The sequence below is a fragment of the Peromyscus maniculatus genome, chromosome 11, assembly GCF_049852395.1.
Source record: "Peromyscus maniculatus bairdii isolate BWxNUB_F1_BW_parent chromosome 11, HU_Pman_BW_mat_3.1, whole genome shotgun sequence".
Classification (NCBI taxonomy): Eukaryota; Metazoa; Chordata; class Mammalia; order Rodentia; family Cricetidae; genus Peromyscus; species Peromyscus maniculatus.
Genome location: NC_134862.1, coordinates 20,354,166 through 20,368,904, shown reverse-complemented (window position 1 = coordinate 20,368,904; position 14,739 = coordinate 20,354,166). Strand labels below are relative to the sequence as shown.

At 38.2% G+C, this 14,739-nt stretch overlaps 1 protein-coding gene across 6 annotated transcripts in view; it reads left to right on the top strand.

The window, feature by feature from the left end:
* Pign (phosphatidylinositol glycan anchor biosynthesis class N) overlaps window positions 1–14,739 on the top strand; it is a 143,058-nt gene that overhangs the window by 4,044 nt on the left and 124,275 nt on the right. For 2 of the 6 annotated variants that reach the window (XM_042257934.2, XM_076547192.1), the window contains exons 2-9: window positions 3,172–3,262; window positions 4,262–4,510; window positions 5,458–5,579; window positions 6,279–6,377; window positions 9,114–9,220; window positions 10,967–11,091; window positions 12,125–12,255; window positions 13,665–13,781. In XM_042257934.2, the coding sequence (XP_042113868.1) occupies window positions 4,290–4,510; window positions 5,458–5,579; window positions 6,279–6,377; window positions 9,114–9,220; window positions 10,967–11,091; window positions 12,125–12,255; window positions 13,665–13,781 (922 nt within the window). In that variant the 5' untranslated portion in view covers window positions 3,172–3,262; window positions 4,262–4,289. Of the gene's footprint in view, window positions 1–3,171; window positions 3,292–4,261; window positions 4,511–5,457; window positions 5,580–6,278; window positions 6,378–9,113; window positions 9,221–10,966; window positions 11,092–12,124; window positions 12,256–13,664; window positions 13,782–14,739 lie in introns of all 6 variants that reach the window. The other 4 variants (XM_006995017.4, XM_076547191.1, XM_042257936.2 and 1 more) reach the window with 2 other exon arrangements.

Here is a 14,739-nt window from a genome sequence, read left to right as displayed (position 1 = left end):
TTTACAGGACAAAATGTGATAGTGGTACACGCTATATGAGAAGAGTTTGTTTTTAAGAGAAATGATAATACATGTTCAGGGAAAAATAAACAGCTGGGGCCGCCAAGGTGGCAGAGTAAGTAAAGGCAGAGTAAGTAAAGGCATTGCCACTAAATCTGAAGACCAGTGTTTGATCTTGGAGTTGCCTTCTGATCTCCACATTTGTGCCATGGTGTGCTCATACATATGAATGAGCGCGCGCGCACACACACACACACTCACATGCACACAGATGCACACACAAACACAAATAAAAATGTAATAAAACATTTTAAATGTTAATATCTATTTTTTTAAAATGTATGAAGGTGTTTACCTCCATAAAAATGGAGAAAAGATACATTTTATTTATTTGTTTATTTATTTATTCATTTTTGGTTTTTCTTCTTGATTTTTTCTATTTCCTTTTTCAGGTCTTGGACTGTTTCCTTCATTTGTTTCATTGTTTTTTCATGATTTTCTTTCAGTACTTTATTGTTTTCTTCCAGTACTTTATTGTTTTCTTCCAGGACTTTATTGTTTTCTTCCAGAACTTTATTGTTTTCTTCTAATTTGTTTGCCCTTTCCTCTAGTTGTTTATAGCGTTCTTCCAATTTTTTTGTCTTTTCCTCTACACAAGCCTCTACCTTCTTCATGATGTTATTCATAAGGCTGTTTTCTTCTGCTTCTTCCAATTTTTGATGATCAGGTCTAGATGTTGGAGGCGGGCTAGGTTCTGATGATGCTGTATTGCTCTTCATTTTGTTGTATGTACTTCTGCCTTGATGTCTGCTCATCTCCTTGTGGTTCCTTCTTGGTCTTATCAGCACACTTGGTTCAGACAGAGCTGACAGATTCAGGAAGTCTCTCTCTCTCTTGTACAGATGGGAGCTCTCTTGTCCAAATGGGAAGTCTGGGGCAGGATGGGTGCTCTAGTCCAGAAGGGAAGTCCGGGGCAGGATGGGAGCTCTTGTCCAGAAGGGAAGTCCAGGGCAGTATGGGAACTCTTTCTGGTCCAGAAGGGAAGTCCAGGGCAGGGTGGGAGCTCTCTCTCTGGTCCAGAAGGGAAGTCTGGGGGGAGGATGGGAGCTCTTGTCCAGAAGGGAAGTCCGGGGCAGGATGGGAGCCCTCTCTGTGGTCCAGAAGGGAAGTCTCTGGTCCAGAAGGGAAGTTTAGGGCAGGATGGGACCTGGGGGCCAGTCTCTAAGTCTCAGGAAGTGGCTGGGGTCTCAGGCGGATGGGCGTGGGAGCAGGGCGTGGAGATTGCAGGGTCTGCCGGGGGTCTTGGAGAAGAGGATCCTTCCTGGTGGGGCTAGAAGGGAACCTGCCCGGTGGCCAGAACCTGGGGCCAAGTTGGGCAGGTCTTCCCCGGAGTGGCTAGTGCCCAGGGATGGGGTCTGGGCTGAGTGCGGATACTCACCTCTGGTCCAGAAGGGAAGTCCGGGGCAGGATGGGAGCTGGGGGCCAGTCTCTAAGTCTCAGGAAGTGGCTGGGGTCTCGGGCGGATGGGCCCTCTGGTCCAGAAGGGAAGTCCGGGGCAGGATGGGAGCTGGGGGCCGGTATCTAAGTCTCAGGAAGTGGCTGGGATCTCGGGTGGATGGGCGTGGGAGCAGGGCATGGCGATTGCAGGGTCTGCCGGGGGTCTTGGAGAAGAGGATTCTTCCTGGTGGGGCTAGAAGGGAACCTGCCCGGTGGCCAGAACCTGGGGCCAAGTTGGGCAGGTCTTCCCCGGAGTGGCTGGTGCCCAGGGATGGGGTCTGGGCTGAGTGCAGATACTCACCTCTGGTCCAGAAGGGAAGTCCGGGGCAGGATGGGAGCTGGGGGCCGGTCTCTAAGTCTCAGGAAGTGGCTGGGGTCTCAGGCGGATGGGCGTGGGAGCAGGGCGTGGAGATTGCAGGGTCTGCCGGGGGTCTTGGAGAAGAGGATCCTTCCTGGTGGGGCTAGAAGGGAACCTGCCTGGTGGCCAGAATCTGGGGCCAAGTTGGGCAGGTCTTCCCCGGAGTGGCTAGTGCCCAGGGATGGGGTCTGGGCTGAGTGCGGATACTCACCTCTGGTCCAGAAGGGAAGTCTGGGGCAGGATGGGATCTTGGGGCCAGTCTCTAAGTCTCAGGAAGTGGCTGGGGTCTCGGGCGGATGGGCCCTCTGGTCCAGAAGGGAAGTCTGGGGCAGGATGGGAGCTGGGGGCCGGTATCTAAGTCTCAGGAAGTGGCTGGGGTCTGGGGGGGGGATGGGCGTGGGGGCAGGGCATGGCGATTGCAGGGTCTGCCGGGGGTCTTGGAGAAGAGGATCCTTCCTGGTGGGGCTAGAAGGGAACCTGCCCGGTGGCCAGAACCTGGGGCCAAGTTGGGTAGGTCTTCCCCGGAGTGGCTGGTGCCCAGGGATGGGGTCTGGGCTGAGCCAGGATACTCACCTATAGTCCAGAAGGGAAGTCCGGGGCAGGATCTCATTTTTGGTTTTTCAAGACAGGGTTTCTGTTCATAGCCTTGGTTGTCCTGGAACTCACTTTGTTGACCTGGCTGACCTCAGAGAGGTCACAGAGATCCTCCTGCCTCTGCCTCCTGAGTGCTGGGATTAAAGGTGTGACCCACCACTGCCTGGTGACAAGATTTTTTTTTAGGAACTATTGACAAGTATTTGCTTAGAACCAGTGGTTCTCAACCTTTCTAATGCTGCAAAGACCCTTTAATACAGTTCCTTATGTTGTGGACCCCCAACCATAAAATTATTTTCATTGCTACTTCATAACTGTAATTTTGCTACAGTTACAAATTGCAATGTAAATGTCTATGTTTTCCAGTGGTCTTAGGTTAACCCTGTGAAAGAGTCATTTGATCCCCAAATAGGTCACGACCTACAGGTTGAGAACTGCTTGTTTACAAGATAGTAGACTCCTGGCTGGTTTTTCTGTATTTAAATTATTAATATTCAGAACACCATTGTCACGATGGTGCTCACTATGTAGTTTAATGATCATATAAACTAGGAAAGAAGCAAGCATTGCACTGAGAGATTAGATTGCAAAATTAATCTATATTTTGTTCACCCTAAATTCCGTTAGAATAAAAAAGTATCTTCTAATTTGACCTTTGGTTCATTTTATTTTTTAATTTGTCTTTGATAAGCCCATTTAGAGTGTCTCTTTCCTCTCTACAGGACACTCTCCATGCTTGTGATATTTGATTCTTCAGACCAGGAAGAATAAGAGGTGTCTGTAATTCTCATCTTGCATATTTTTCAGCTCAAGGTCATTATATATACCTAATACTGCTTTAAGTAAGAGAAATTCTAGTGTTTTACTTTCTTAATCTGTAGACACAGTTACCAGCCAAAGCAGAATGATAGACCGATTTGAAAATATTCCGGTGGATGCTTTGATCTTTGAGGTTTAATGGCACACTATCTTACAGTATTATTAAGTTACAGTATTATTATTATTACAGTATTATTAAACGTTTCACTGCTTGGTTTTCCTTCTTTAGTATTTGTAAACTTATCAGCTCTCTGATAGATCTTCTTGGTGCTCTTTTCTAGGGACACACAATTTGTATTCAATAAATAAATAAGACCCTTTTTATTGACTTGGGGAAATAAAGTGTTTATTTAAGGAGTACAGATTTTCTGAAGCACAAATGAAGTTTAACTTCTTGTGCGTAACTCAGCCAAATGGATAGAATGCATGTTTCCCGTTCAGTTTGTTCCTCAAGAGAGTCAGACAAACCCCTAAGCTGATTACCAAAGTTAAAAAAAAATTAACTCAAAAAATTTAAAAGTGTATATAATTTAATACATTTAAATTCTAAGAGTAGGAACAGTGCCGTGCAGACAACCAGGAATGTTATGTTTTCTGTGTTATTTAGGATTTCCTGTGACTGAGCCCAACTAATTTTAGGACCTTCTGTTTTGTGTTTCTTTGCTAATTTTTAATTGTTTGGTGGTTAACTGTATGTTACAGTTATATTATATGTATGTTATATTATATGTATGTTATAGTTTATACAGTGGTATAAACTGTATGTTACAGTTTATTAATCCTAATTGAACTTGATTTCTTTTTGCTTGGTGTACTTTAGCATATATTTTATTTCAGTATTAAGTTGTTAAACAATGTTTATTGTTACTGTGGTAAAGGAGGGAAGTGTAAGTTGTGTATTAGCCTGACACGGCCAGTGTGTGTGAACTTTGGGATACGTAGAAGAAAGATCCTTGTCAGGTGTGCCCAGCTTGACTTTGTTCCCTGTTTTAGTTTCTCTTGCAGATAGCTCATTCTGGATATGCTGCTGTTTTTTGCTTTGGGATTGATCGTACATTTTGTGTTCTTCGCCTCGATCTTTGACATTTATTTTACATCTCCTTTGGTTCATGGAATGACTCCTCAGTTTACAGTGTTACCTCCTCCAGCAAAAAGATTAGTATTATTTGTTGCTGATGGCCTGAGATCAGATGCTCTTTATGAATTAGATGAAGATGGAAATTCTAGAGCACCTTTTATTAGGTAAGGATGTCAACAGGTTAGGGGTGTGTCTTAGAAATGGCAGATTGAGTTTAAAAAAAGATTGTATTATGAATTGACGAACATTAGCTTACAGTTGATAGTCTTTTAAACTTTTTAAAAAGAATTTTTTTTGAGACAAGGTCTCACTATATAGCCCTGACTGGCCTGAAACTTGCTATGTAGACCAGGCTAACCTCAAACTCAGAGATCTGCCTGCTTCTGCCTCCCAAGCCCTAGGATTAAGGCCATGTACCTCCATGCCTGGCCTTTTTTGTTTTCAACTTTAAAAATATGTGAATTTTTTCTTACCCTCAACTGTGGATATATGTATTGTAGAACTTTCAGTTTTTTCCCCTGAACAATTTGAAAATAAGACAATGTGGCATTTCTTCACCAAACACTATACTGCATGTGTTAAGAACAAAGACTTCATTTTGTATAACCATATACCACCCTCACGTCAAATAAAATTTAACAATATAATATTCTGCATATCATTTTTCTACGTTAAATGATGCACATGAATCACTGAATTTTAAAAACAAACTTATACGGTGTTACACTATTACAACACATTTAATATAAAGGAAAACTGGAGCTCAAGTTTACAAGGTTGTTATATGATAGAATATATCATTTCACTGAATTAAAAAATACTAACAGTGTGATACAACAATATTTAAAATACAACAAAGGTATTGTGGCTTGGAACACTAGGGTGTAGTTTGTCTCTTGTTTCTCTTTGTTCTTATTACCTGGGCTCCTTCATGCTACTGTGTTGAATTGGTGGCAGTATAGGGTTGGGATCAATTCAACTGGGTTTTGAGATTCTTTCCTATCTTAAAATTAACTTTTTGGCTTAACTCCTTGTATAAAAATCTTTCTTAAATCCTTATGAGAGTTTTAGTACTAGCATATGTTAACTGTTCATCCCAATTGTCTTGTAGGAATGTTATAATGCATGAAGGCAGCTGGGGAATATCTCACACACGTGTGCCAACAGAGTCTCGGCCTGGCCATGTAGCCCTCATAGCTGGGTTTTATGAGGATGTCAGTGCAGTTGCCAAAGGTTGTGTTCTGAAACAATTTTTATCAAATAAAATGCTTGCTATATAAATAGTTTTCCTACTACTGAATCATGTCATTAGTTGAAAACTCAATGTGTTTTTAAAGATGTGTGTGTGTGTGTGTGTGTGTGTGTGTGTGTGTGTGTGTGTGTGTGTGTGTTTGCTGGTCTGTTTATGTACCACATGTGTGCAGGTGCCCGTGGAGGCCAGAAGAAGGTATTCAACCTCATGGAACTAGAGTCACAGGCGGTTGTGAGCCACCCAATATTGGTGCTGGAAACCAAACCTAGGACATCTGGGTTTGCAAGAGCAGCAAGTGCTTTTAACTTCTGAGCCATCTCTCAAGCCCCAAGACTGTGCTTTGAGATTCCTGTGACAAGTCTTTGAGTATGCCTTACTCATAAACACACCCTGGTATTGGTTCTGGAATTAAACTTTAGTCTGTCATCATCCTGTGCTACTGAACAAGTATGTATGTATGGAAATATGGCTTTGTTAGACATTACAATCAAGAATTTCAAAGTGATTATTTTAGTAAGAAATGAATTATTCACCATTTATTTTAAGATAGGCTATAATATGCCTAATAAAATCTGAGTTTTATGTGTTGTCTTCAATTACTATTTAAAGAATGCTTCTTTCAGACTTTATTTTGTTGTTTTCTTATCATATTGTTTGCTTCTTTTCTCCATTACTCAAAGGATGGAAAGAAAATCCTGTAGAATTTGACTCTCTTTTTAATGAGAGCAAGTACACATGGAGCTGGGGGAGTCCAGATATCTTGCCTATGTTTGCCAAAGGTAAAAGTATTGATTATATTTCCTCAGGTAGCAAATAAGTCAGAAGTACATGTTTTTTATTATTCTTGCAGTAGTGGGGATTGGCCTCAGGGCCTCTCACATACTAGGCTAGTCTGTTACTTAATTATATTCTGTCCCTTGGCTATCTAAACAAACAAAACCAAAAAAATCCTCATTTAGCCTTTCCTGGTGGTACATGCCTTTGATCCCAGTATTCTGGTAGCAGAGGCAAGTAGATCTCTCTGAGTTTGAGGCCAGCCAGTCCTACATAGTGAGTTCCAGGCCCTCCAGAGCCGTATATTTTGTGTGCTCATGGTGCACATGGTACTTGTCCAGAAGTCAGAGGCGGTCTGCAGGAGTCAGTTTTCCTCCCACATGTGGGTCCTAGGGATGGAACTCAGCTTGTCAGGCACAGCAAGTGCCTCTACCTGCTTTGCCGGCTTGCTGACTTGTTTTTTTTAAATTTTATATGTTGTTGTATTTATTCATTTCTAGAGATTTTATCATTTCTAAAACCAGATATATATCCTACAGTAGATTGGACTGTCGGTTCAATAGACAGGATTTCTCCTTTGTTGTATTTTAAATATTGTTGTATCACACTGTTAATATTTTTTAATTCAGTGAAATGATATATTCTATCATATAACAACCTTGTAAACTTGAGCTCCAGTTTTCCTTTATATTAAATGTGTTGTAATAGTGTAACACCGTATAAGTTTGTTTTTAAAATTCAGTGATTCATGTGCATCATTTAACAAAATGTTTGTTCTCTTTATGGGGACACTGTTGGTGTCTGGCTCTTTATACTTAAATAATTTATTAAAGAAGCCAGTAGCTAGTTACATAAGATTTTCAAATATTCAAACATTTATAATGACTAATCTATTTATTGTGCCATAATTTTGCCATTTAATGTATATAATACTGAAATGGTATTTAATATATTGAATGCCACATACAGTTCACTGCATTGGTATTTGGATTTGTTGAGTTTGTGTATGTGAACAAATCCACAAATATTAGGTCATTTCTTGATTAGAAAATTCATTTATTTTATAAAGTCAGTTGGGTGAAGTTTTTGTCACTAAATGATCTTTACTGGAACCAAAGTGACAGATCATTTAATGTAAAGATTTTATAACATCACACACATATATATGGATATAATATGGATTATATATATATATAATATATATATAAAATATGGATATAAGTGGAACTACAGAAGAAAATTATGTGTCCAGAAAGCAAACTTTGTGTTCAGAGTTGTACATATACTGTTTATAAACTGGTATTACACTGGGCAGGTCCTATTTGCTATTTATATATTTCTTTTGGAAACAGTGAAGGCTGATTAAGTTATGGTGGCTTACCAAATTAATCTTCCTACTTCTGGCCACAGTTGATTAAACAGGACTGATGCCTGAATCAGACACAAACTGATAGAAATGTATGTTTGGTAGGTAAATAACCAACTCCTTCAGATGTCTGCATCTGGGATGTGGGAAGTAGAATGGCTGAGCAGAGTCACAGGGTCACTAGAGCTGAGCTGATGTTGTAGAATGCTGTGACAGCTTCATGACGTATAAGAACTTATCCACTCCAGAAATTAATTATAGATTGATGGGGGAATGTCTTTCTGTATGTTGTAAATAAATGTCGCTCTGCTTGGTTAATAAATAAAGCCATTTGGCCTGTGGCAAGGCAGCTTAGAGGCAGGCGGAAAATCCAAACAGATAGGAAGAGAAAGGAGTGGCAGAGGAGACGCCAGCCTGCCATCCAGGGAGCAGCATGTAATGGCACACATGGAACATGTGGTGATACATAGATTAATAGTTATAGGCTAATTTAAGATATAAGAGCTAGCTTGCAAGAAGCTTGCCATGGCCATAGTTTAAAAATAATATAAGCCTATGTGTTTACTTGTGTCTGAGTGGCTGCGGACCGGATGGGACACGGAAAAACTTTCAGCTACAATGGATTCTTAATATAAATCTTATGAATTTATAAGATTAACATATTTGTCCACCTATTTATTTGTGTGTGTATATATATATATTTGAGCATATATATATATGTTTTGACCTTCTTCCCTCAGTCCTTCCTTTTCAGACAGGGTCTGACTGGCTTCAAACGTGATTTTTTTTTTTTTTTCTCTACTTCCCTAGTGCTGGGATTACAGGCTCACACTACAATTCTAGTCTATTTAGTTCCTTATGTTGAGACAAATGCATATAATTTTAAGACAAGTGAAATGTTTGAGTTTGTTTTAGGAAAGGTTATGCTAGCTATCTTCATCTATTTTATATTATAACCTCTTGAGAGCACACATTTCAATGGAAACAAACTTCAGAACCCATTTTTATTTTATTGCATATTAGGATATTTTGATTTTGGCAAGAATGTGTTGATGTATATAACATTATTCACAGCATATAAATGTTATTTCTCCTATCTTTCCTGTCTCTATCATAAAGCAATTTGTAATTAATTCTGCCTACTTGTAAAATTCTTTAAGTAGATCTAGGTATGATGGCGGCATACCTGTATTCTTTGAACTCAGGAAGCTTAAGAGGAAGGTTAATTCGAGGCCATGAATTCAAGACTAGTGTGGATAATATACAAGATTATCTCAAAACAACAACAGAAGTACTTTTGATTATTTCATGTTTTATGACAGCTTAAACTTTTTTTTTTTTAAAAATCTGTGTTTATTTCAAATTCCCTTTTCAGGTGCTAGTGGTGACCATGTTTATACATACAGTTATGATGCTCAAAGAGAGGATTTTGGTGCCCAAGATGCCACAAAACTGGATACCTGGGTTTTTGATAAAGTTAAGGTGTGTGTTGTTTTGCTCTGTTTTGAAACAGGGTTTGGTTATGTAGCCCAGGCTGGCCTTAGTTTGGGGGCCTTCTTGCCTCAGTGTCCTAAGTCCTGTATTACATTGAGTACCCCTGGGGAGGTATTTGCTATGCAGTGGTTTGTAACTCAATACGCACTTACGGAGAGTCCTGAAAGTTTACTTCTGAGTGAACTTATCTCAAATTTAGTTGCTGCCTGTCTGAACTTGAGCACCTGGTGTTGTTGCATGTGTTTTTAAAAGAAATTACATGGTCTACAATTACTAACAAAATTTATTTTTGAAATAACCCTCTAAAACTTTGTGTCTTAAGCTAAAATGAGCCCTCCATTAGGATCCACAAAAACTTTCTTTCCATTTCTCCTTTGATGAGTCACTGCAGGCAACTCTCAATCTTCTGTTGACCTTGGTGCTTGTCTGGTATTAGTGGGCCATGTGAGATGCGGAGCATCTTGAAAATGCTGTTTCAGAGTAATACTTTTATAATAACAAAGAAATTAGATTTTAAAGAAAGATTAAGAGCTGGACAGATGGCTCAGCAGCTAAGAGCACCTACTGTTCTTGTAGATCCCCCAGGTTTGATTCTTAGCACTGACACAGAGTGGCTCACAACCACCAATAGTTTCAGTTCCAAGGATCTGACATCATCTTCTGGCCTCCTTAGGCACCTATGTGTACTTGTTACATACATATACTCACATACACTTAAAAAAATCCCTACAAAAGAAAGAAAAATCAGATAAGCCAAAACAGATTAGCCAGCTAGCCTTTATTAAATGCCCATGAGCCTCCCTAAGTAACAGAACTTTAAAAATGCTTTCGAAGTGACTACTGTTGAGACATAGGTTGAACTCTACCTGATTAGTATTTCATAGCTTCCCAAATCTTGTGTCTGTGTTAAAAGTTCTTGCTAGTCATGGAAAAAACTATAAATTTAACTCAAGTTAAGGAGAATATAAATGGTAGCTTGAGGGCAGTTTTATCCTTGAATAATTTCTCTTAATTACTCCATTTATACTTTTAAATAATTTATTTTTTCAACAGTACTCATCTTGTTGAAAGTTAGCATCTTTTAAATCTATATACACTTATGTAAACAATGATACATGTTAACATAATCTGTTTATTTAAAATAATTTTAAAGCTCTCTCCTTGGTACTTGCATACATGTTTATGAATGGGAGTCAGGGTGAATTATTTATGTCTGAAGGCTAATGAATCTAGTTTGTTATTGTGATGTTAATATAGTAAGTTCTGAACTGTACTTTAAGTGGTATTTCTCCACCACACGACACCTAAAGCAGGTCCTAGTCATGGAAGAGGAAGTAGTTAGGAGTTCTCACAACCTGAGTCACAGTCGGACTGAAATGGCATTGGACAGGATGATGAAAAATGATCCATTTCCAAGTATATTTACATATAATAAATGCTCTTGAACTGTTTCCACCACTACTGTGTAACATTTGCCTGTAAACAAAATAGTTCTTCAATTTTTTAAATTACAGTAGATCTGTGGTAAGAATGATATAAAATTAAGCTCCCTGTTCTATAATTATTTTGCCTAATTGTATTACAATAGCTCAATGATTATTTGGACAGAAACATCTGAATTGATAACAAAGATTTGATGTTAGTAAATCTTGATGACAAAATGAAACTATAAAATGAATTAATTTTATAGTTATTTATAAATTAACTACTTTTTACCTAATTTGTTACATGTAGGACTTCTTTGATGTTGCGAGGAGCAACCAGTCTTTGTTCTCAAAAGTAAATGAAGAAAAAGTAGTTTTTTTCTTACATTTATTAGGAATAGATACAAATGGACATGCTCACCGACCATCATCAAGGTAATTTTAATGATGTGTCCAATTTGATCTTGTGGGGGAATAACTATTCTGTTTGAAATTTAGGTGTAATATGAAATTTTCTTTGTAATCATGACAATAGAACTAATATGCCATGTAACTGCTATCCTGTATATTGTTTTCAGCTATATGATGTATAATTTTACAGTGGTTAAAATCACCTATGCTTTGGCCATACTACACATATATCTTGTGCATACCATATTCTTCATTTATCAAGGCAGAGAAAAATGTCTGAATTACCCACATTTTGGGAGTATTTTCAGTAGATCTCAAAAGCATAAACATTTATGGTATGAATTTTTATGACAGAAGATGTAATTCCTTTGGGTGTTTATTTAGTCAGCATTGTATCCAGCAAATGATTGCATAAAGGGTTGCTTATTACTTCTTTAGTGTTATTCTCAGCTTTGTAGACCGTAAGAAAGAAGAAATCATTTAAATTTTTATTCTTTATTTTGAATTGGTTTTATATTAACTGTAATGTCTGCTGGTTTAATTACCAGCATTAATATCTCATGTTCCCCTAGTTTAACATGATACACTGTTTTCATTAGTGGAATATATTCCTATTAAACTAGCTTTGTTCAACTATATGGGAAGTTTGAGTACAGTTTGTTCTCAACACTGCAGTAGATCTAACTCACAAATACTTTATAGGATGGGAATATGTTGTACTTTAACGACACTTTCTTATTAAGGTCACCAGAACAGTTTATAAGACACAAACTTGAAAGTCTCCATTATCCTGTTTAGGATTTAAAAAATGTTTGTTAAAATATATTTACTAATCAGTATTTTCCTTTTAAAATGTCTATGAAAACTATTTCAGGGTTTTTTTTTTAATTCATTAAAGGAAAAAAATTAGTCTTACCAGGGGCTCTGATTTTAAAATAGTAAAGATTAAATCTGAAGGCATTTCTTCAGTTCTTTACTTTAAATGTAATGAGTCTGGGTTGAATAAATTTGATTTTCTAAATTAATTTAACTTGCTTTTTTATTTTTTTGTGAACAGGGAATATAAGGACAATATTAAGAAAGTTGATGATGGAGTGAAGGAAATTGTGTCACTATTCAAGCGTTTTTATGGCGATGATGGGAAAACAGCATTTATCTTTACCTCTGATCATGGAATGACAGACTGGGGTCAGTCTGCCTTTCAGTGCTGCCTCAGTGATAGTAGTGGCAGGTAGAGCTTGCAAATACTGTGTTCAGAAGACCAGATGTCTTGTAATATGCAAGTACCCAACACATAATTATATGTTTAAAATGGTAAATAGCCTGATGCCCTTTTATAAAAGATCTTTTTTTCTAACTGGTAAAACGAATACAGTCACATTTACAAATGAGAAAGTAGAAAAAAAATTAAACAATACTCAAGTACTTTTAAATTTTCTTCACACTTCTCTATTAGAAAAGAAATTCCACCAGGAATTCCCTACGTGTGGAGGCTCAGGGAGTGACACTAGTTAGGATGCATTGCCAGGGACTGCTGTGGACTGCCTGGGACCACCGGACTCATTAGCTACGTCAAAGGAAAATGCAGTTTGTACTCAGAACAGTGTGACATAAAGATGAGACTTGAGCTCTCGAATCACAAGATGATGTTCTAGTGAGCTGGGTTCCATTTGATAAAGGACTGCTTTTTGCTGCCCCATCTACAGTGAGGCTGGAAGAAAATGATTCTGTGTCAATTCCCCGTGCATAGCTATGACCAAAGCACAGGCAAGCAGCTTAAGAGGAAAGATCGACTGGGGCTCACTGTCTTAGAGGATGTGATGTGGTTGGCTGGCTTGGGCAGAACACCATATTTCTAGGTGTTTTTTTTTTTTTTTTTTTTTTTTTTTTTCAGAGGATTTTTTACCTTGTAGTAGACAGGAAGCTAAGGTAAAGAAATAGGGATGAGGGCAAGTTTTTACCCTCTAAGGCATACCTTTGGTGATTAACGAAGTAAGCTGGCCCCTACATCTAATGTTTCTGCAGCCTCCCAAAGCAGATACTTAATATGTGAGCCTGGGGGGAACATTTTGTTTTTAAACCATGGTGAATCTGTACATCTTGCTGTCCTTTTTAGAGGTCTGAAACACTTGTTCCCAGCTGGGAGATGGTTCCCTGGAAAAATCTCTTCCTTAGTGTTTCTGTCTCTTCCTTAGTGCCTCTGTCTCCTACCCCTTCTGTAATGACCCTGGGCCTTGGTGTGTGTGCGCACCTGTGATATAGAAGTCCCATTAATGGCTGAACATTCATCAGCCACGTGTCTCATCACTTTGATCAGTTCTGTATCACTACAATTATTGCTCCTCACTTTAAGAAGCAACTTTTTTTGGCTAAAGCTGACAAAAGCCCTAATATATGGATATCAGCATAGTTTTTGAGAAGACAGTTTGACAGTCACATTACATCCATTTAGCAAAATGGTAGTAGTTTCCGAATTTGGGCCTCTGATTTCCCCAGCCTTACATGGATCAATTCTTTAAAACAAAGCATTTAGAGATTATTTTGCCATTGATGGTAATTCTGTACCCATTTGATGACTCTTGATGTCTTTGCTGTAGGTTCCCATGGGGCCGGTCATCCTTCAGAGACTTTAACTCCTTTAGTCACTTGGGGAGCTGGAATCAAAGCTCCTCAGAAAGTATCCTCTCAGCAATTTGATGACGAGTTTTTAAAAGGTACAAGTGTTTGTCTTTATAGTCGTAGATGCATGTATACAGCATTTAAAATACAACTTAAACTACGTTGAGATTTTCCATCAGTTTTTTACAAGTCATTTTTAAATCCCTCATTTTAATGATTATGTCAATGTTTTTGTCACTGTTGTATGGAAATACTGCACATCAAGGAGTTGGCTAGTTTGCTTTCTGCCCCTCTCTCCTTTCCCCAGAACAACTTGTTGAACATTTCCCAATACACCACTGTTAGTAACTATTTTGGTCTTTCTAAATGTCTTGGAATTAGAAATTTTAATCTTGTTTTTATTATGTTAAAATTTTGATTAGAAGTAAATAAGAATAAAACAAATAAGAAAGAATACACAGTTCCTTTGAGGAAAATTGTAAAATTAATTAGAATTTTCCAATTTAAGCAAAAAATATATTATTAGTTATGAGAGTGCAGTATCTAAAAATATATAATCCTTTATATGAAAAGCTAGATGTAGTACTAAGCTATTTCTCTCTGGACCCAGATGAAAACAGCGTAGCATGTCTTCATGTGAGTCATGGTGCATTTTTCAGTAGACTATTTATATATTGTTAGTGCTAGCAGAGAATACCAGGTCGAGTCATAGACCTGCAGAGGAAGTATTTGAGAAGGGGCTAGAATACAGCAGTAGTAAACTGTCATGATTCAAGTGAATAGAACTTAGAGAGCTTTTTTATTTGCTGTGCTGTCTTTGGGATGGTTCTTGTTTCCACAGATCTTAGTACTAGCACAGGGGTGTCCAGCTCACGCTTTACATGTGGCTAAGGATTGTTATCAACACTGTCTAATATAAAACCATGAACTCATTAGTAGGCTTGCTTAAAACATAAATTGTTTGTTTGTTTGTTTTTAACTCAGTTGAGCCATTCTTGAGCATGAACTTTGTGGAGGATGACGTTGTATCCCAATGGCATGTAAAGCAGATGT